General features: G+C 50.1%; 1 protein-coding gene across 2 annotated transcripts; it reads right to left on the bottom strand.

Annotated features, from left to right (window-relative positions):
* Nucleotides 1-1,217: 1,217 nt before the first annotated feature.
* Nucleotides 1,218-22,621, bottom strand: rnf111 (ring finger protein 111). 2 transcript variants are annotated; one of them, XM_084476246.1, is made up of 15 exons: nt 22,203-22,621; nt 19,905-20,879; nt 16,386-16,518; nt 12,146-12,300; nt 10,792-10,992; nt 10,240-10,631; nt 9,662-9,917; nt 8,699-9,080; nt 7,684-7,809; nt 7,218-7,335; nt 7,000-7,080; nt 5,870-5,965; nt 5,543-5,629; nt 3,925-4,034; nt 1,218-3,004 (listed from the first exon to the last, which is right to left on the bottom strand). In XM_084476246.1, the coding sequence occupies exons 2-15, from the start codon at nt 20,803-20,805 to the stop codon at nt 2,887-2,889; spliced, it is 3,156 nt and encodes a 1,051-aa protein (XP_084332372.1). In that variant the 5' UTR covers nt 20,806-20,879; nt 22,203-22,621; the 3' UTR covers nt 1,218-2,886. The 2 variants fall into 2 exon arrangements, with proteins under 2 accessions (XP_084332372.1, XP_084332373.1); XM_084476247.1 differs by lacking the exon at nt 5,543-5,629.
* Nucleotides 22,622-23,025: the final 404 nt, after the last annotated feature.

Raw genomic sequence — 23,025 nt, 5'->3', positions numbered from 1 at the left:
TGGGGAGTTTTAGCCAGTAAATGTTAAGTTCTTGATTGTCTGTTTCATATTGTCCAGGTTTTTGTATTGAAGACATTTTTAAATTGCAAATTCCACACACTGACTGTATTCCGGGTGTGTTGTCTGTGGTTGAAGAGCACTTTACTGGGATAGGTACTATCTTGGGGACACAAACATACTCATTTGGTCATATCACAGCCTATGTTTCACATCGATGAAGGACAAATTGCCAAACACAATGCAAAAAGCCGAATTAATGAAGAGAATAACTTGTTTACATGGAAATATTGTGCAGGCATTTTAGATAGATTTATGTATATCTGCTGATATGTAGGACATGTGTTGTTTTTGGGTTCTCATTTAATTCCATCGTGTATTTCCTTTCTCCTGGTATTGGACCTTCCTCTGTGGTTGGTACCCGGAGGAACGTGTGATTGATGCTGTTTCTAACAGACTTCACTGGTTCTCAGACTCGAGGTGGATGTTGGGTTTAATCAATCTCACTATCATTTCAGACAAAAGGAAACACTTTTACCTTTACTTTGCTTCAGCTTCTCTTTGTCTACCCTCCTTTTGCACTGCCGTTGCATTAATTTATCATTCTGTTATAATTTAAGAGAAGCTCAGACACCCATGGCGTGTGTCATCCTGACAGACAGCGGTCACAGGGCTCAGCGATATCAAAGGTTTGATGCTGGATGTGTCGACACATCTTTGTGCAATATGAAAAACACCAGTTGGATCTTTTAATAAAGCATGTTCATGTTGCAAACCTTATGGTGTGTCGATTGTAATGTGGTGTTGCCGTGCTTTACTTATTGTACGATGATGTTGAAATGTACTTTGACAAGGTAGTGAAACTAGAACAAAAACTATTAGGTTTATCATGTTTATAGTTCACTTCTGTGATTCTTTCATGTTCAGCATGAACGTGTTTTCATTTAGTTTTTTTTGATCTCACCATTTGTGAACATTGTTTTAATGTATAGTACAGAACTAGAAGAGACAACAGGATTCTATGCATCCATAGTAATTGCTGGCTTATGTTTCATATTTGTGTGTTGATGTAGAAGTCATGACAGCAGAACTCATCACACTTTGAGCCTCAATGAATAATTTGGCGAACTGCAACATCTGATTGATCTGGGGGCGTTTCCTGCACGTTTGACAGCGTGTTGAACAGACATGATCTCAGTAACGTGAAATCCAAACGATCACAGAGGAAGGAGCACTCAAGAAAGAGTTATCCAAGTTTATTAATATTATTTTTAAAACTAATATAAATCCCATGGAACATGATCCTGGTTCCAGTCGGCCATGAGTCCATGAATACCTGCTTAACGTACTGCGCCCCAACACTCATTCAAAATGTTAGTTCTCTTCTTTATTAATATTCATCAAGAGTGGAAATACATGGCCCCAGCACACCGTCAGATTCACTTTTGCACCCATAACTTTTTCTCTCTTGTGCAAGTATATGCAAGTGAGTTAGTCAAGAATTATATTAGTACTATCTTTTTTTCTCCAGCAGTGAAAAGAAGACTGCCGCATAACTACAGAGAGACAAGAGACTACAATGTTCTGAATCCAAAGAATATCGCGCCCTCGATGCCGTGTTTGTGCCGTGTCCGTTCCCCTCCACACAAGTCTTCATTAAAAGCGAGGTAACAACCAAACCCAGTCTTTGTCCCAGAACGATGAAGACCCGAGCAGGAAGGCTCCTGTATCTACGTCAGGGAGGACGGCCCCTGTACGACCCCCGTGTGTGTGTGTGTGTGTGTGTGTGTGTGTGTGTGTGTGTGTGTGTGTGTGTGTGTGTGTGTGTGTGTGTGTGTGTGTGTGTGAGAGGCGCTCTGCCGGCGTCGCAGAGGGGAGGAGACCTTAGAAAAGAACTGAAAACAAACGGCGACCTCCGACCGGATCCGCGTCCCGCCGAGGAGAACCTTGGAGACGGCGACCGTCAGCCTCCTCAGGCTCCTCCTCCGAACTCATCAGACCTCAGTTCATGTCCGTCTCACTCAACGGAGAGGGGGGGGGGGGGGGAGGAGAGGGGGGAGAAGGGGGGGGGGTCACGCTGGCTAGGCGTGTGCATAATGCTGGGAGTGAACGTGTGAGCATTGGCAATTATTCCAACTGTAAAAATACTGGGTGTGCACGTGTACAGCAGCCGACACCTTAAACAGATTCTTCCTCGCTAGGAATGTCTTGATTCACTTTAAAAAAAATGTCCTGTCCACTAAACAATCCACATCTTCTAAAAACATAAACTAATCAATACACTGATTGGTACAATGAATCCTGCAATGTTCTGCAAACGGAGGGCGACATTGAGATCCGGTAGAGCAAGGCATCGCGCTCTACAGGAACGCCTGTTCACCCGAGCGGCTGCGAGCCTCGCCCGCCTGGTGTTGGCATGGAGCCCGCCTGGTGTTGGCATGGAGCCCGCCTGGTGTTGGCATGGAGCCTGCCAGGTGTTGGCATGGAGCCCGCCTGGTGTTGGCATGGAGCCCGCCTGGTGTTGGCATGGAGCCCGCCAGGTGTGCAAAGGAACGCATCGCAAGGAGACATGCATGACGACGGAGGACATGACACTTGAGTTAACAATCAAAAGCTACATAAAAGCTTTTTATAAATACAATAAAAACTTTAATCCTTAACGAGGAGTTCTAGCTTTGTGTGAGTATGTGACGGCTGGCACTCTGGGCTCAATGTTTTAGTCCGACGTTCGCGTCTCTCTCTCCGTACCCGAGCTGCACGGGTCATTCATGCCATCTTTGGTTGACTGCAGTACTGAAGAGAAAGTCGAAAATGATAAAAACAAGGAAATCAACAGATAAAAATAACATTTTTTAGTTGCGGGACCAAAGGGGCCGTGGGGGGGGAGCATCAACTCTCGGCTGACAGCTGGGCCTCGATGTCCACCCGGCAGATGGGGCACTTCTTATTGGTGAGCAGCCACTGGTCCACACACAGCTGGTGGAACAGGTGCATGCAGGGCAGGCGTCTGCAACACAGGGAGAGGTTCAGCCTGGGGGCCATGGCTTCACTACAGAACGTCATCTAACGCAGGACAGGGTACAACCAGCAGCTATAACCAGCGGCATCTATAACCAGCAGCATCTATAACCAGCGGTATGTATAACCAGCGGCATGTATAACCAGCGGCATCTATAACCAGCGGCATCTATAACCAGCGGCATGTATAACCAGCGGCATCTATAACCAGCGGTATCTATAACCAGCGGTATCTATAACCAGCGGTATCTATAACCAGCGGCATGTATAACCAGCGGCATCTATAACCAGCGGCATCTATAACCAGCGGTATCTATAACCAGCGGCATCTATAACCAGCGGCACCAGTGGCACCAGTGGTATCTATAACCAGCGGTATGTATAACCAGTGCCATCTATAACCAGTGGTATCTATAACCAGTGGCACTGTGTGAATTTGCACAGACCTGTACATCAAATGATGTACATGATATGAGTCAGTACATCTAGTGTTTAGTGATATGACACGAACACAGTTATCTTATACTTCATTAGATTGTAATTACAAAAAACAAAAAAGCAAATACAAATATTCATAATTTTTGTACTTACAACCCTAATACATTTTTTTTATTCGTACCTAAACACTAAATATATAAAATGAGATGATCTGGTTTTCCACCAGCAGGGAGCAGGAGGCCATGCTGGGGTATTTCTCGAGTGTGTCGAGTGCCAAGTGTTCTCCTCGGAGACTCGTCGTCAAGGGAAGTCTCCTGTTGATTGCATTACCTCAGGGTCTACAACACCTCTGGAGTGTGTGTGTGTGTGTGTGTGTGTGTGTGTGTGTGTGTGTGTGTGTGTGTGTGTGTGTGTGTGTGTGTGTGTGTGTGTGTGTGTGTGTGTGTGTGTGTGTGTGTGTGTGCTGCTCACCTCACGTCCTCGCCCTCCTCGAGGATGGACAGACAGATGGTGCACTTCTCCTCTGTGTCCTCCTCGTCCACTCCCTCCTCCTCCTCCTCCTGCTTTCCCAACAGCTTCCTCTGTGGAGCGGGGGCCCAGAGAGACGACGTTAACACCTGCAGCTCCACCACCTCCACAGGGTGTGTGTGTGTGTGTGTGTGTGATGTCACAGAGCAATAAGGATAACTGTGTGTACTGGGGGCCTGCTGGTAAAGGGGTCATAGTGTGTCTGTTAAAGGGGGTGTGTCTGTATTAAAGGGGTCATAGTGAGTCTGTATTAAAGGGGGTGTGTCTGTATTAAAGGGGTCATAGTGAGTCTGTATTAAAGGGGGTGTGTCTGTATTAAAGGGGTCATAGTGTGTCTGTTAAAGGGGATGTGTCTGTATTAAAGGGGTCATAGTGTGTCTGTTAAAGGGGATGTGTCTGTATTAAAGGGGTCATAGTGTGTCTGTTAAAGGGGATGTGTCTGTATTAAAGGGGTCATAGTGAGTCTGTATTAAAGGGGATGTGTCTGTACTAAAGGGGTCATAGTGAGTCTGTATTAAAGGGGATGTGTCTGTATTAAAGGGGGTGTGTCTGTTAAAGGGGGTGTGTCTGTATTAAAGGGGATGTCTGTATTAAAGGGGTCATAGTGAGTCTGTATTAAAGGGGATGTGTCTGTATTAAAGGGGTCATAGTGAGTCTGTATTAAAGGGGATGTGTCTGTATTAAAGGGGTCATAGTGAGTCTGTATTAAAGGGGATGTGTCTGTATTAAAGGGGATGTGTCTGTATTAAAGGGGTCATAGTGAGTCTGTATTAAAGGGGGTGGGTCTGTATTAAAGGGGTCATAGTGTGTCTGTATTAAAGGGGTCATAGTGTGTGTATTAAAGGGGTCATAGTGAGTCTGTATTAAAGGGGGTGGGTCTGTATTAAAGGGGTCATAGTGTGTGTATTAAAGGGGTCATAGTGAGTCTGTATTAAAGGGGGTGGGTCTGTATTAAAGGGGGTGAGTCTGTATTAAAGGGGTCATAGTGAGTCTGTATTAAAGGGGATGTGTCTGTATTAAAGGGGGTGTGGCTGTATTAAAGGGGTCATAGTGTGTGTATTAAAGGGGTCATAGTGTGTATTTTAATGTTTAAGGGGGTGATATCGTGCCACCAGGTGTGAGTGTGATCAGTCATTACAAGCCGTTTAAAAATCAGCCCTTCCCTGTGCCCTAGTGACATCACTAGTGGGCGTGTCCACCTAGGCGACTGGATATGAGGGATAGATCTGTCTAGCAGCCTACCCGGTGGACTGGGGCAAACGTTCAGACTGCTTGTAACGGCTGATCAGACTCACACCTGGTGGCGTGAGATCAATCCTTCAATCACAAAAGCAGGGCAGTCTGTTGGCGATATGGACGGGGGGGGCGGGGGGGGGGGGGGGTGGTTCCTAGTGCGACAGACCGGCTGTCTACATTCTCCTCTTCCAGACACACATGAATGTTACAGTCCAGAGACGAGTCCCCCCCCCCCCCCCGCTCCCCCTCCCCCAGACCACTCGTACTGTAAATGTGAGCAAGAGACATGATTGATTCCAAATTGATTTGTTCTGATTTTTCTCACCGATTCTGGGGTTGCGGGAATATTTTTCCCAATAGATGACCATGCCTCAGGGGTTAACTGTTCCTCAATGACTCTCTCCAACACCTTCTGTATTGGGTGGCAGGGAGTTAGATTCTTACTGAGGAAGACACTGAAGGACAACTAGAGACAACTAGAGCAAACCCTCGGCCTAACAAACGTCGTCAGGGAGGGTCTCCAGGTAACAAAGAAAGAAGTCAAGAACAAGAAGAGCAGCAGTGGGCCTCGAACCGATGACCTCCTGCACACGCACACGCACACACACACACACACACACACACACACACACACACACAGGGGGGGGCTCACCTTCTTGTACTTGTGGGGGTAGGTGCACCTCTCGATGGTCCCCTGGGACGCCCCCCGGTTCACGGTGCCCAGACGCTCCTCCAGGTGCAGCAGGTCCTGAGAACACAACCCCACCCCTTTACCAACGGCTGTGAACGCACCCCCAACACCACCAACGGCTGTGAACGCACCCCCAACACCACCAACGCTTTACATACGGCTGTGAACACACCCCCAACACCACCCCTTTAACAACGCCTGTGAACGCACCCCCAACACCACCAATGCTTTAACAACGGCTGTGAACGCACCCCCAACACCACCAACGGCTGTGAACGCACCCCCAACACCACCAACGCTTTACATACGGCTGTGAACACACCCCCAACACCACCCCTTTAACAACGCCTGTGAACGCACCCCCAACACCACCAATGCTTTAACAACGGCTGTGAACGCACCCCCAACACCACCAACGCTTTACATACGGCTGTGAATGCACCCCCAACACCACCAACGCTTTACCAACGGCTGTGAACGCACCCCCAACACCACCCCTTTACCAACAGCTGTGAATGCACCCCCAACACCACCAACGCTTTACATACGGCTGTGAACACACCCCCAACACCACCCCTTTAACAACGGCTGTGAACGCACCCCCAACACCACCCCTTTAACAACGGCTGTGAACGCACCCCCAACACCACCCCTTTACCAACGGCTGTGAACGCACCCCCAACACCACCAGCGCTTTACCAACGGCTGTGAACGCACCCCCAACACCGCCAACGCTTTACCAACGGCTGTGAACGCACCCCCAACACCCCCACCCCTTTACAAACCCACCCTGTAGACCAGGACTAAAGGAACCAGTCCTCCCACTGTGGGGTCCACCCTGTAGACCAGGACTAAAGGAACCAGTCCTCCCACAGTGGGGTCCACCCTGTAGACCAGGACTAAAGGAACCAGTCCTCCCACAGTGGGGTCCACCCTGTAGACCAGGACTAAAGGAACCAGTCCTCCCACAGTGGGGTCCACCCTGTCCCACAGCCCCTCCTGAGGAGCTGTATTTAGGTGCAGTAGGGATTCAATGGAACAGAGTAAAAGTGAAGCCCGGCCGAGGCAGAGCGATTGGAACGCAGCCTTACCTCGTAGGTTCGTCCAAAGCCCGCTATCCTGGAGGAGATGTAGCGGATGTGGGGGTAGGTCACTTCAGAGATGCCCGTGTGCTGCAGAGAGTGAGACAGGAGAACAGAGTGAGAGGAGAACACAGAGTGAGAGGAGAACACAGGTGAGGTGAGAGTGGTGTCAGGGGGCCATGCGGGCGACGTCTCCCCGCCACGTCTCTCCAGGAGGTGGTGCTCACCATGAAGGGGATGGGGAAGTGGTGCAGCCGGGGCGGGGGGTGGTAGTGGGGCAGGTGGGGGTGCAGGTGTCCTGAGGGGTAGGGCGCCACGGCCACGCCCGCCTCGATGCCCAGCTCCCTGTGAAAGACACACACAAGAGGTCAGCAGGTTGGTATATTATATAAATTATATATATATTTTGTTATTGTCTGGGTTTCTTACAAGAATATGGTTTGTTGTTACTATTATTAACTTTTGTAGTATTTCTGTATATATATTTTGTATTATTCTGATGTTTTTTGTATGTGTGTGAATGTGGGGGAGGGGGGGTGGAGGGATTTGAGGGGTGGGGGGACATCTGACATGATGAGGACTCTGTTATTCTGTATCTGTACTCTTTGAATAAAAACATTAAAATATAAAGGTCAGCAGGGGTCTCCTTCACAGCAGGGTGACAGAGGGGGTGCGGGGGGCTGCGGGACCCACCAGGCGGTCCTCTGCTCCGGGGGCCGGGGGTGGGAGGACATGGTCTGGGGGACGTGGATGTGGTGGCCGTGGCCGTAGTTGGGGTGCATTCTGTGGGGGTGCGGCGGCGGTCGCTCGTGGGCCCTCCTGCAACACGGAGCAAAGCGGACAACACAGTCGATTTAACAATGCACACAGACACACAACACTGTGTTATAGTCACAGACACACAACACTGCGTTATAGTCACAGACACACAACACTGCGTTATAGTCACAGACACACAACACTGTGTTATAGTCACATTCATATTGGAAGAACACCCTCGACGGTTTTAGCGTTCATTTAAAAATAAGCACAACGTCCTATATGAAGAGCTCATTTGTTCCACTTTGTTAGATCAAACCCGATCATGATTGTGTAGCCGAGACGTCTTGTTCACCGGCCTCAGCGGACAGAATCACAGACGCCATATTTCTGCGATACGTCAACATCTGGGCCGCCATGTTGCAGCGGCCCAGACCTGTCATTAAATACAAGTAGACGGGGAGCTGCAGTTCTCTAGATTAGAAGCACTTAAACGTTAACATTTCTCCAACGATTTCGATGAGTTGCTTTATATTGATATGAAATCATATTGTATATGTTTGACAATATTTAAGTGTATTTTTGTGGAGGCTTTTCATCTTGGGATCCTAAACCCATCAACAGAAAACGACTCATTTTGTGGGGCCACACTAACGGGCGTCTCCAGGGCCACGCCCAAGAGAGAGAGAGAGAGAGAGAAACAGAGACAGAGAGACAGAGAGAGAGAGAGAGAGACACACACAGACAGAGACAGAGAGAGAGAGACACAGACCGAGACAGAGACAGAGACACAGAGAGAGAGAGAGAGAGACAGAGAGAGAGAGAGAGACACAGACAGAGACAGAGACACAGACAGAGAGCGATGGAGAGAGCCACGCTGACTCACAACGTGGGCCCCGGTGGGGCCACACTGACCCCATGTCCCCGGGCCCCCTGCGGTGAGACTCACGTGGGGTGCTGCATCATGCGGCGCCGCTGCACCTCCATCCTCTGCAGCATCTCGTGCTGGTGCAGCCGCTGCACGGTGGCGCCCAGTGCCGGCATGTGGTGCGGCAGTGCCTGGTGCTCTGCCGCCAGGTGCTGCGGCCCCAGGTGGTGGGGCGGGGCCAGCGGGGGGGCCGGCGCCTGGGGCCCCGCGTGGCCCGAGGGGTGTGAGGGCAGCGGCGCGTGGAAGGGGTGCACCGGATGGGGGATGACGTAGTCTCCGGGCGGGGGGGCCTGGGGCGGGACCGGGGGCGGGGCCGGCGGCGGCGGCGGCGGGGGGTTGCCGTGGGAGTGGGGGCAGGAGGAGGAGGATGGGTGGTGGTGGAGGGAGCGCGCCAGAGAGCCGTCTGGAAGGAGCCGGAAAACACAGACGACACGCTTTGGTATACAGGACTCACACTGTCTCACTCTGCAGAACACTCTCTCACTCTGCAGAACACTGTCTCACTCTCCAGAACACTGTCTCACTCTCCAGAACACTGTCTCACTCTCCCAAACACTGTCTCACACTCCAGAACACTGTCTCACACTCCAGAACACCGTCTCACACTCCAGAACACTGTCTCACACTCCAGAACACTGTCTCACACTCCAGAACACTGTCTCACTCTCCCTCACTCTCCCAAACACTGTCTCACTCTCCCAAACACCGTCTCACTCTCCCAAACACTGTCCCACGCTCCCAAACACTGTCTCACTCTCCAGAACACTGTCTCACTCTCCAGAACACTGTCTCACTCTCGAAAACATGTGTGGAAGAAGACGCTTCTGTATGTGTGTGCGCGCTTGCGTGTGTGTCTCACATGAGGCGTGCATGTAGTGCCTGTGTGTGTGTGTGTGTGTGTGTGTGTGTGTGTGTGTGTGTGTGTGTGTGTGTGTGTGTGTGTGTGTGTGTGTGTGTGTGTGTGTGTGTGTGTGTGTGACTCACATGAGGCGTGCATGTAGTGCCTGCAGGAGGAGAGCTGTGCCTGAGGCGGGGCGGGGCCCAGCAGGGCGGAGCTGAAGGAGTCCACTCCCCCGGGCTGGGGGCCCCCGCTGGGCCCCGGGGCCGCCTGGGGGGGGAAGCCGGCCGGCCGCGAAGCGGAGCCCGGGCAGCACGGGTCGAAGGCAGAGTTGCTGCCATGGAAACCGGCAGGAGCGCTGCCACGCACGCCACTGTTACTCAGATCCACCGGTAGGTTCTGCTGTAGAGAGAGAGAGAGAGAGAGAGAGAGAGAGAGAGAGAGAGAGAGAGAGAGAGAGAGAGCGAGAGAGAGAGAGAGAGAGAGAGAGAGAGAGAGCGAGAGAGAGAGAGAGAGAGAGAGAATATGTTTATTTTAGTTAACATATCATTTTTGTGCAATTTGTTAGAAGAATAACAGCAACCACCATAGACCCCTGGTCGTGGCCGGTGGTGTGTGAGGAGGTGCACTGGTACCTGGTCGTGGTAGTGACCAGTGTGTGAGGGGACAGTACTGGTACCTGGTCGTGGTTAGTGACCAGTGTGTGAGGGGACAGTACTGGTACCTGGTCGTGGTAGTGCCCGGGGCCCCCGGCCCCCCCGCTGTTGTTGGCTCCGGCGCAGGGGGCGGGCAGCGGCGTGGGGCGCTCCACGGGGCAGCCTGCCTCCTGGAAGGCCAGGCTGCCCGCGGGCTGGGGCGTGGGGTGGTGCAGGTGGTGCAGGAAGTGGTGGGCGGGGCCATGGGCGGGGCCCTGGGCGTGGCCGTGCTGGGAGCCGCCGGCCTGCTGGGAGGAGGAGGCCTGGGAGCAGCTGGAGTGGTGGGCGTGGCTCAGGGCCAGGTGGGCGGAGCCCGGCCCCCTGCAGGGAGAGTGCTGTTGGCAGCAGGAGGGGAGGCGGGGCATGGCGGCCCCCCCCGCCCCCTCCCCCACGCCGCTGGACAGACCGCGCCGACCGTCTCCTGGAGAGGAGTGAGTAGGAGTGTGTGAGTGAGTAGGAGTGTGAGAGAGTGAGAGTGAGTGAGCGTGAGAGTGCGTGTGTGCGCGTGTGTGTATGTGTGTGCGTGCGTATGTATGTGTGTGTGTGTGTGTATCTGTGTGTGCGTGGTGCCCATGCCGTACCCTCGGTGGCCGTGCGGCCCCCCCCGTGGGGCCCCTGAGCGTGGGTGCTGTCGGCGGTGGGGCCGGAGCAGCTAGTGGAGGGGCCCGGGGCCTCGTGGAGCTCTGAGGTAGACGCCAGGTGGAGGGAGGAGGAGGAGGAGGAGGAGGAGCGCAGGGTCTGGGGGTAGAGGCCGCTGGAGGTGGTGGGCACCACGGTGAGGTCTGGAGGGAGGGGGCGGAGGGATGAGTGACCTGCAGAACGCTCACACATCCACAGAGAATCTTTGGGGGACATTTCGGTTTTCCTGGTCTTGTCCATCACAAATGATGGATTATATCCCCCCCAGCCCCCCACACACCCAGACGATCTACCCAGCCCTGCAAAACAAAGTGCAGGATTGTAAAGGGTGTTCATGACCTTGATGGGGGAGCAGCAGATCAACAGCTCCACCATTAAGGCCCCCACATGCAACAAAATCGAAATTGGCGTGTTCACCCGGGTTGTCAAACTGCTGTCCAACAGGGCGATTTCAACAGGGTACAATTTAGTCGGTGCGATGTGCGTGCTCTGTGTTTAACGACTCCAGGAGTTCATCGCTGTGTCCTCCTGCTTCCTGCAGTCACACACACACGTGCCTTATCCCTCACAATCTCAGCATCGCTTCTACAAACTGGTTCATCTTGAAACAAACCAGCCAGGAAGCAATAGTCTACATTTTACGCAATAGCAGACAGATACCAGAAACTCACAGTATCATAGCCTCCCTCCTTACCCCCCCCCTCTTATGCACTTATTGTATGTTGTACGTCCTTGCACTTTAAAATATTACTGAGCATTGTGTAGCCTCTTATCCTCGCTATCTGTGTTGTATACAGGGAATGGGTTAACCTAGTGATGGTTAGTGCTTGGCACTTGGTTCTATGAACATCCTTACTGTACCCACAGAGATATATTGTTGTTTCTCTTCTTCTGACAAATGTACTTATTGTGAGTCGCTTTGGATAAAAGCATCTGCTAAACGCCCTGAATGTAATGTAATGTAAATGTCATCATCGTTCATGTGATTTTGTTGACAAATAGAAACACAGGCTGAGGTGTACTGGGGGGCGTGTCGGGCACGTTGGATCATCTCAACGAGAGCGCTGCGGCGGTAGAACCCTGAGGCCGTGGTTCGTTTTGGTCACACACTGCATGGATGACCCATAATTATGTTCTATGTTCTGTCTTGTGGGTCTTGTTATGTGCTGTCATGAGCACACTGAAACAAATCCCTAGCACCTTGTACAGAGTTGTATGGCAATAAAGAATTGACTCTTGAATCTTTCCGTGCGTGGTGGAACCCCCTTTTGGGCAGAGGTGCAGCGGTTCCTTTACCGTCCTCGTCCACGGTGAGGTCCACCACCTCGCCGGCGCTCTGCCGCAGCGGCTGGATGACGGTGGAGAGGCGGTGGCGACCGCGGGCATCTGGCCCGCGGCTCTGAGAGCAGCTGCTGGCCCACAGCCTGCCCAGACCACCGACTGACCGGGACCTGGACACACACACACACACACACACACACACACACACACACACACACACACACACACACACACACACACACACACACACACACACACACACACACACACACACACACACACACACACACACACACACACGTTATGTATCTGAAGAACCATCACCAACTGCGTCCTGGCACGGCCTTGTGTCTTGAAACTGTTGTCGAGGCTCCTTTGGGTTGTAAATAAATCACTTAAGCTGTCATCCATTGTTTTCTCCCAACAGACTGTGTGCAATGGTTAGATCAACAATACACTGCCAATACAAACACTTCCCCAAGAGTTATATGCACTCTCTTGAAACTATTAAGCTAGATCCTGAAAAATGTTACAAAAAAAACTAAATGACTCTTCTCCCAGTTGACTCTGCACCCAGCCGGCATCGTTAGGTTCTGTTGACATCCTGACCGACGAGTAGCGAACTGAAAATCATAGAAAAGGTTTGAGACCACTGCTTTAGGGGACGGTAAGCGTCTTGGCTGAGGTGTGACTGGTCCCTGGCCCCCATACTGTATCAGTGGCTCAACACGGGCTTAATACACGGGCCGAATGCATAGAAGGCCCCGGCCTTTATACTGAATATGCTGATGGCCGTCACCATCTCACCTAACATAAAGAAACTAAATAGATTGCAGAAAACTACATTTTCGTCCACATTTTAAGTGTAAGTGCAGCATGACTCTAGAGAGATGCTGCGATCCACATCCTTACACGCACAGGACGGGGTTCAGGTTTGGTGCAGAAGCAGGGGAAAAGGGCAGCCGCCTGGAGAGACACTCCTAATTACCCCAGAATCAGACTGGGGTGATCTGGTAAATATCTGTTTACCACGGGGCCCCCCGGAGGCCCGGGCGAAGGTAAACAATACACAGTCAACACAAACACCAGGGGACCGTCTCTGGCGCCGCAGCCGCCGTGTGAAGCAACCCAAATACCTGAATGCTCCGGGGGGGGGGGGGGGGCACTGGGGTAATGCCTGCGGGCCTACTGGGACCAATGCGATGGATTCTACCAGGACCAGACCGAGGCAGTAAACAATTTGAGGACGCTAAAAATTAATGACATCATGAATTTTGATTTGATAAAAACACACAATGGCGTCAAGTTTCACATGATTGAGTTTAAAAGTAATACTTTTTCGGTTTAAGAATAAAGCAGATTGAAATAGTTGAAGATTGAAGATTATCTGCGTGTGTGTCTATTGTGTTTTGCATGTGTGAAGAAGTAGGCTGTTGAATATTAGTAAGCAGACACAACCCTAGTGTGTGTGTGTGTGTGTGTGTGTGTGTGTGTGTGTGTGTGTGTGTGTGTGTGTGTGTGTGTGTGTGTGTGTGTGTGTGTGTGTGTGTGTGTGTATTACCACAACCCTAGTGTTTGTGTCTACATGTGTCTGCTTGTGTGTGTGTGTGTGTGTGTGTGTGTGTGTGTGTGTGTGTGTGTGTGTGTGGTAGACACACCAACCCTAGGGTGGGTGTGTCTGCTTGCGTGTGTGTGTGTGTCTGCTTGTGTGCTTGTGTGTCTATTACCACAACCCTAGGGTGTGTGTGTGTCTGCTTGTGAACGTAACACCACTCATCCTGCTGACCTTTGACCTCCCGCTACTGAATTCCAAGATGCCCCTCCCCCTCCCCCTAAAGAGGTCCAGCTCTACATTCTCCAGCGCGGCGCCCGTCTCCCACCAGGACCAGCACGGAGACGCAGATAAGCGGAAGGAGAGGCCGCGCACGATAGGCCGGCCGCTGTATTCCTCCCAGGAAATAGTTTCAGTTCACGCCTCAAGACGGAATTAGATTTTGCCTAAAACTTTGGTAATGAAATACGCCATTATGCCAAGGATGTGTGAAGCCACTGTTGGTGCGATAATGCGTTGATAACTCGGTGGAGGAAACACGCACTAGAGATGCACTGATCTGATATTCTGTATTGTATGACATATTGGTGCATTGTAGATATGAAATAATAATATAGGTGTGCAATCCGATACGATCTATAGACAAATGCGGCGGAAGCAGCATGCTGAAACATTGATCGGATCAGTTCATGTAGAGCAGGCCTGACACAAACAGAGGTAGTTTAGACATTGTTTCAGATTGTTGGATTATAATTCCAACATACTGAGACCATGACAGTATCACCAATACTGGCGCTACTCTTTATCAAACCATTACAATTCTCCTCTTCAACCAAGAAGAGATCAACTGAAATCACACAAACACTGTAACATAAAGATAACTTTTTAGCTTTTGAACAGGACAGGACAATTGAACCACGTTGTTTACTGATGATTCTCCCAGGTTCTATCTTTGAATAATGTGAATAATAGTATTTTGTGCAACATTGCAATAATTTGCACTAGTCTACTCTTTCTAACCCAATATACGCAGCGCTTTAGATGAACCCTCTTTACATCTTGTATACGTCTTTAACACTGACAATTAGCACCTTGCTAGATTCATGCTGCACTTACACTAAAACGGTTGCATCCTTGCTTTCTGGCCATCAGCCCCAGCGTGGAAAAAGCTGATCGTCAGACGGGTGTGAACCAAACTTGTCTGTTTAAGAAGATAGGCCTTCCCATAATCTTCTTGCATTCCATAACCCGCTGCAACACACAAGCCGTTCATGTGCGCACACGCATACCGTTTAGGACAAGCAGCGTCAAAAGAGGAGAAAGCAGGCCTTATCGATGGACCTGGCCCAGAGGACCCGTGGTGAGGCAGGACTTGGATGAATGCACTTTCTTAGTGCTTTGAGGAAACCTAAGCCAAGTTAATAAACTAAACAACTGAACAGAGGCAAATGAGACAGACTTTCTACCAGGGTGAAAGTGTGTCTTATCAGTGTCCTGATATGGACTCAGACATATTTCCATAGCGGAGACAGAATAAAGAGTTTAGCACTTTCCGAGCCCCGAGATATGAATGTGTTTTAGCCCCGAGTCCACAGTTCGGATGACCAAACACTTTCAAACAACCCCTGGGAAAGTGGATGAACGCAGAAGCTCTCAGAGCAGAGGAATGCTCAGCGTGTACATCCTCCAGTGGTTAGGATGTGGTGAAGATCATCCTATTCTATTCTGGTCGTCTGCTGTACTTGGTCTGGATCGAGGTAAAGCCGCGTCAGAAATCAAGCAGCATATCAGATTGGACAGCCCGCATACGAGAGAGAGGAGAGCGAACTAACACAGACACAGTGGGGGGATTCATGACATCCATGTGAGCCTACATCTAAGGAAACCTCCCATACCACGCGCCAGCCTAAACCTCACAGGCTATTTCATATTCCTTCAATGAGTGCATCTTTATCTATTCTATACATCTCTATCTCTATATGTTTTGCTGTTCGGTTTATGTTTAATGGGAAAGGGGAAACAGTGATGGTTGATGAGAGACAAGAGGCTCCTAAGATGGGAAAGATTCAAAGCCTTTTCTATTTAAGTAGAACGGAGATCAGTCTGCAATGACATCAGTTCTTTTTTCAGGGACGCAAGGTTACTCATTAACAGATGTGAGTGTACCCTTGGACTGAAAGAGGTTTGGAGAAAAGCAAATGAAGATCAACCCAATTCTAAATCGAGCCAACTTGAAGGTTTAGCATACGATGCAGAGGAGAACAAACGCAATCTGGAATCTGGATCTTTGCTGCAGAACAGCAGATTTCCTCTTCACATATTGGATTTACGGATCAATCGCACACCGAGATTGAAAATTATATTAATACCGATACACAAATAATTGCACTACAGCCAGGAAAGAGCTTATCCTGATGAAGAAAAAGATGTATGAGGTGCAGTTATAGCCTAGGATATTATGGATTACCGACCCACCTACAGCAGAACCGTCTGTGCTGAAGGATATCACTCCTGCCCTTACTGTTACGAACATTTTAAATGGGTAGCTGAACAGTTTTAGCAAAGATTTCATGAATAATCTCTGTATTAGAAAACATCTGCAGGCAAACATAGAAAACTAAGATTCTTAATTGTGTGTGACTGAAGAATGTCCTCAGAAATCCAGCAGGCGATTCCATCACAGGTGGAGTCTCTTCTCTGTACCTGAAGCCGTCTCCCACGGTGACGATCTCCACCTCGCTGTCTGTGGACGTGACGTTGATCTCTTCGCTGGCTGGGACGGGCGGGGCCGGGGCGGGCGTGGCCTCGATGACCACCACGTCCTCGTCCAGAACACCTGGGAGGAACCACACATCAGGATCAGACCCGGCTGGGAAACGCTTTAGTCAGCCATAGTGTAGATTGAACGTAAAACGCCTGAGTAGATGGTAAATGGACCGCATTAATACAGCGCTGTTCTAACCAGTGGCCGCTCAAAGCGCTTCACAATATTGCCCAACATTCACCCATTCATGCACACATTCACACACTGATGGCGGAGTCAGCCACCCAGGGCGACAGCCAGCTCGTCAGGAGCAGTCAGGGTGAGGCGTCTTGCTCAGGGACACCTCGTTACTCAGCTAGGAGGAGCCGGGGATCGAACTAGCAACCTTCAGGTTACAAGCTGACCCGCTTCACTTCTCTTCTTGCCACATGCCGGGCCTAGAGCACATTAGTATTGCACCAAAATTGTCTGACTTCAAGCGAAATGTATGACAGGCTGGCGTTATTATTAACCCACATATAGACACAGACCCGTCCTGTTGCTTTTATATTTAAAACGGTTCATTGGGTGATGATGTTTCTTTAATAACAGCATAGCTGCCGACTGCACACTAGGACCATGAGGAATATAGGTCAGCAAATGCTGCTTTACACTGTTTGCAGTGAGATTGGATTTCTGCCGAGCTGTCCTCAAATCTTCCCCCTGATTGGTCCCCTGCGGTGTCACTCTCTCTCAGACCAGGGTGCCCGTTCTGTGGGGAGAGGGCTCATCAGGGTTCTGTTCACTAAGCCTGGATGATGCTTGTGAGAAGACAGTAGTAAGACAAAGAGGACTAGCAGGACCTGCTGTGGACACGAGGCTGGGCGAATGGAAGCAGCTCTTAGCACTAGCCATGAATCAAACGATAGTTTAAATTCACCATTGTCACCATTGGCTTGTAGAGCAAACTGCCGTCTAGATGAATGATCAGTACATAACACTACGTAATAGATTGCGATAGTTATATTTAAATGTAGTTTACCACTACGATGCAGTAAACTGTGTGTAGAGAAACATAAACAGGCAGTTACGTCTGCCGTGTCCGATTGATTATGGTGACTACGACAGATACCTCATTGTGATTGGCTACACTGATTCATTCGCTGATTAGAACCGTAAAAATTGATGACCTTGATGCAGATAAAATTAATGTTGCTTTTTCGCAAAACAGACATTGCGTCGTATGTGTAGTACAGCTCAATGACCTGTAATTATTTAATTGACGTGGGAAAAAGTACTGTTGGCCCATATGAACATTTAAAGTATGGTAATGGTATGGAACCAAAACTAGTTTAACTTTCTAATCCTTCTAGTTAAACAACAAACAACAATGCTGATTATTGCCCCAGCCCGGTTATCGCCCAGCCCTAGTTGTTGCCCAACCCTCATGTAATCATGCAGTAATAATTGAGTAGACCCATAGGTCACACAGCAGCTTCACAGAGCCATTTGGTGTGAATTCACTTTTTAAATCATGATATTCCCTTACAACCAACACGTTAGATTGTTCGCCACAAACCGGGTTGTGAACTGCGGGCTCGCCCTGCTGGGGAACTCCCAGTCCCCCAGAGGGGTCTCTCTGTGTGTCCGGGGAGCTGCTGCCTAGCACCCTCCTGTAGCTGCCTAGCACCGTGCAACCCTCCTCCGGTTTGTACACAGAGGACCCCCCAGGGAGACGGAGATACACTCCTATACCCATACCAGAATCAATTGTCATCTTCACTTGCATTCAATGTTAACGAAAACACACACACACTTCCGAATCTTTCTATGTATCTCCATTAATTACGTTATCTAAACAGTATGTGTGTCTTAATAGTAAGTGTTCAGACTTATATTTGATTGGTTAAGGTGCTGGTTGTGTTCATTCTGTAATTTGTTTAACCCTTAGCAAAAGGCGTAGTAGGTAAGATTTAAGAGATATCATTTTTCTGTAATTCCTTGGAAATGCCATAGCCATCAGTCAGCTGAGTGAAATGCTCTGTGTGAAGATCTGTTCAGAGCTGTGCCTGTATCTGTGTGAGACCGTTTAGATTTTAGACCACTCCATTTGTGACCAATCAGGGAACGTCTTCCCTGATTACTTCGGGGAATCAATCTTGCCTGTCAATCACACCGACGCGCACAGCATAACCATGGATGAATCATAGCGGGAATTCAACCATTCTCAATGGCACAGAAATGTAGGGAGCTTTTCTTTACGTTGCTTATTTTTAAGACCTTCCCACTTCTGTTCTCTAAATAACATTTACATTTAGAGCATTTAGCAGACACTTTATCCAAAGGGACTTACAATATGTTGTACATTTGTCAGAAGAAGAGAAACAACAATATATCGCTGTCGGTACAGTAAGGATGTTCATAAAACAAAGTGTCAAGCACTAACAATCACTAGGTTAACCCATTCCGCGAATACAACACAGAGAGCTAGTTCTCTGGCTTTACCACTCTCCAAACGTACCTACAGCAGAACACAAGTGGTCTGCATGTCAACCAGCCTATCAGTTCCTGATACGTTTGTATCGGGACAGTATTGGTTAGTGCTTTTCCATATGTCATTACATTTATGCACATGCTTTGGCCAATTAGGAGGCTCCTGTTTACCTTTCTCCTGCTGTAAACAAATCTCTAGCTCTCCCTGTGTGTGAGACGGTGTGGTTCTGCGCCGAGGTTGCAACACTGAGCAGCAGACAGCCTTAGTGTTCCACCCACTGCTTTCCCATGATAGAATCACAACAGCATCCTCCAGCTAACCCAGAGCCCCCCCGCAGCCCCCGATGAAGAGCTGAATGTTATAGTATGATTCATAGTAGTATGAACGCTTAAACAATCATTTGATTGTAGTGTTATAAATATTTATGTTCAAAGTTCCTTTTGGTATACACCAAAATACTAAATGTGCACACCACTGATTGGTTTAATGACTTCAGGAAGTGTGGTAGACTACAGTGGAACCGGTAGAGAGATCCACTATACGCGGAACCATTACACCACCAACCCAGGAAGTAGTGAGTCTGGAGTTGAACGGGTGTGGAACATTTCTAAAAGGCACATTTACATTTAGGGGATTTAGCAGACACTTTAATCCAAAGCATCTTACAATAAGTACATTTGTCAGAAGAAAGAGAAACAATAAAATAATATATCTGTCGGTACAGTAAGGAAGTGCCAAGTGTTAAGTGCCAAGCACTAACCATCACTAGGTTAACCCATTCCCCGTAGACAACAGAGATAGCTAGGATAAGACGCTACACAATGCTAAGTACTGTTTTTAAGTGCCAGGACGTACAACATACAATAAGTGTGTAAAAGGGGTGTTTTTAGGGGAGTAAGGGAGGTTAGGGGCGGTGTGGGGGGGAAGGGGAGAGGCTATGCAGAGTCTAGGTGAACTCTGAACTAGTGTACACTTCTAACTGTACCTGACGCCACGGCGGCGGTGGGGGGCTGGCTGCTGGTGCTGCTGACGTCCACGTACAGCTCCTCCTCCACCTCCGTGGACGACGGCGAGGAGGAGCCGCTGCTCAGCTCCTCGCTGGAGCTGCTGGTGCTGTGCAGCAGCGCGTACTTCCTGCGGGCGATCACCTCCCTCTTCTTCCTCTGCAGCAGCAGCCGCTCCTTCTGCTTCTGCGTCCGCTGGGGTCCGCCCGGCGCCGCCTTCACAAACCGCTTCCTGTGCAGCGGCCGCCGCCCGCTCAGGCACTGCCTCTTCAGCAGCACCGGCTCCGCCTCTGACCGCGCCCACTTGTGCGAGCGGTTCCCCCGAGTCCGCCCCAGCACGGGCCGCAGCCCGCCGCTGGCCCCGCCCGCCGCCACCGCCGCTGCTGCGGTCAGCGCCGGGGGGCTCTTACGCTGGCCCCCCACCGCGCCCCCGGCCTCCAGCTCCTCCTCCGAGCTCAGCGTCTCCGAGTCCCCGAAGCGGAGGCTGGAGGATGGGGACGAGGCACAGTCGCTGAAGGACGACTCCAGGTGGAGGTCCTCCTCGCCGGGCCGCTCCAGGAGCTCCACCCGGGGCCGCTGGGGGGCCAGCTGGCTCTCGCCGACACGCCCCTCCTTCAGAGCGCCGTCCGAGGGCCCCGCCTGCTGGCTCTTGCGCTTCTTGCGGCCGGGCAGGCTCTTGTCGGAGTCTCTGCGGGCCGCCGTGTCCCTCAGGGTCCGGTGCCGCGCGTCGGCGCACAGCGCGGCAAACTCGCTGCCCGCCTTCCCGATGACCTCCATGCTGCCGGGGAAGCTCTTGGCGGCGTCCAGGGGCTCGGCGTGGACCAGCGCCTCCTTCAGGTGCTCTGGTCTTCCTGAGGCGTCAGACTGGACCTCACTCTTCATAGTGGTGGGTGCTCACAGCTCCAGGGCTACAGGCATCGGCGTCTCACATGGGGGAGAACTGCATCGGACTCAACCTGTGGGAGAGGAGAGAGAGAGAAGGGTTACTCATGGGGCGCACAGGGTTTGGTTTGTGATGTCATTTCCTCTTTTCGTTTTTTTTTTTTTACAGAATTTCAGCTGAAATTTAATTTTCAAATAAAACAAATAATTTAATTTTCTAATTTTTTACAAATAAAAAAAGACAACGTAGGCTCTTAGTGTGTAGAAATTGTCATGGTTGTAAGTGTGAAAAAGCAAATGCTTTCATTTGACAGCATGAGCATAAGGTTCTAGCCTTTGACAATTGCTAAGGCCACATAAAAGTCCACAGGATTTGTACATCATAGTACGTTCATGCCATGACTTATAACTGTACATTATACACATACTGTGAGATTCATTGCCACCTACTTCCATTACAAGGCTAAATGATGCTCCTTAATGAGATCTCTCAATCTAAAGGAGCGATCTCTCCCTGAACTGATTAGGTTTTTGTTATGTTGCACTGAAGTGAAAGAGAAGCCCTCCATGTATATAGGATTAACACTTCTACCCATTTGGTAATCAAATTCACACACATGTGTGTGTGTGTGTGTGTGTGTGTGTGTGTGTGTGTCCCTAAGTTGTTTTTCCTTCTAATTTAATACTTCATTATGGGATTTCATGAAAAATATGTGTTAATTCCCAATTGGACGATCTTGCTGACACTGAATGTCCCAATAAAGAATCTCAATCTGCAATCCCCTGCATGAACACAGGGCTGGAAGGACGATCCTGAGGGCAGGATCCCTGGGAACCAGCCGGGAATACAGATGTCTGACCGGGATACCGTTACTATGAACCAGGTAACGCAGCAGATAACACACACATGCAGAACCAGGCTGCTGATAAGGAGACGGAGGACTCTGAGTACTGAGCAGCTGGAAATGATCCTGGGTTAGTGCTCTCCTGGCCGGGTCGGAGCCCTGCTGACCGGCACAACAAGAAAGAGATGCGATCCCAGAAATAAATCACGCCTCACAACCGTCCTTATCTGCTCACACTAAGCACGTTTAGTTCCCAGGAGATTAAATAAACGTAGCTCACTGGACTTCCATCCTCCTCTTCCCCTTAAAAATGTACGTCACTGAATGGCTTCATAAATGTGTTTCATCCACACACTTCGTAAACCCATCCACACACGTACACACACACACACACGTACACACACACACACACACACACACACACACACACACACACACACACACACACACACACACACACACACACACACACACACACACAGGGCCAGTGAAACATGTCCCAGCTGGTTAATTCACTAATGTTTAGCGATGGCAACAAAAGACCCAACATACCTTGGGCCAGTCCTCCCAGTACTCCCAGAGGGGTATCACCTCCGGTATGAACACACACAGCCGTCCGACCACTGGTCCTCACCATCCACCCGGCCAGGCCTGCATACGAAGCCCGATCCGCCGCCCCAGTCCCGTCAGCCAGGGCTGTGGAGCCGACAACAGCCTGGAGATGGAACAGAGGAAGGAGAGGGGGCCCTGATCCGAGCTAGGCTAGCCTCGTTAGCTTCACTCCACTGCTTAAGGACATGACGATAAGCCGATCGTTTCGATGTTTGACGCCAGCGGGTCGGATTGCAAAGAGCCCACCGTTCTCGTTGTCGGGTTTCCCTATTAATAAATACGAACGCCTCACTATTAGCCCTCGACGAAGTTCCCAATTCCTGGATCTCCGAGGCATCCACTGTTGTTGATCAGGCAGCTCGTCTGTTTGCTGACTGCCGCTACGACGTGAAAAGCCGTCCGCGGCCACACGGGGGCGCCACTTCAACGCGGCTCCTCACGGCCACACGGGGGCGCCACTTCACCAATGCTCCTCACGGCCACACGGCGGCGCTACTTCACCACTGCTCCTTACGGCCACACGGGGGCGCCACTTCACCACCACTCCTCCACGACACTTTGCGACAGTGGAGTGTGTCGTATTTCTGGTTCAGGTGTTAATATATCAGTTCGGTCTCCTATATGCAATTATATAGTGTCAATATTTATTATATATCCATAATATATACATAATATTGATATTATAATATTTCATATAAAATATATAAAATAATAAATATACCACCGGAGGGGGCGGGCTCTTGTCTTGTAGAACCAAAGTGCG

This window comes from Micromesistius poutassou (assembly GCF_964030765.1).
Source record: "Micromesistius poutassou genome assembly, chromosome: 12".
In the NCBI taxonomy this organism is placed as follows: Eukaryota; Metazoa; Chordata; class Actinopteri; order Gadiformes; family Gadidae; genus Micromesistius; species Micromesistius poutassou.
This window is presented reverse-complemented; position numbering and strand designations above follow the sequence as displayed.

Excerpts from the sequence above, each read along its gene's own strand:
- rnf111 (XM_084476246.1), bottom strand. The coding sequence starts at position 20,805 with ATGAAGAGTGAGGTCCAGTCTGACGCCTCAGGAAGACCAGAGCACCTG. Across the intron at positions 10,632-10,791 it reads GGGCCGCACGGCCACCGAGG|GAGACGGTCGGCGCGGTCTG; the intron begins GTACGGCATGGG and ends ACTCCTCTCCAG. Across the intron at positions 7,810-8,698 it reads CGCATGATGCAGCACCCCAC|GAGGGCCCACGAGCGACCGC; the intron begins GTGAGTCTCACC and ends TCCGTGTTGCAG.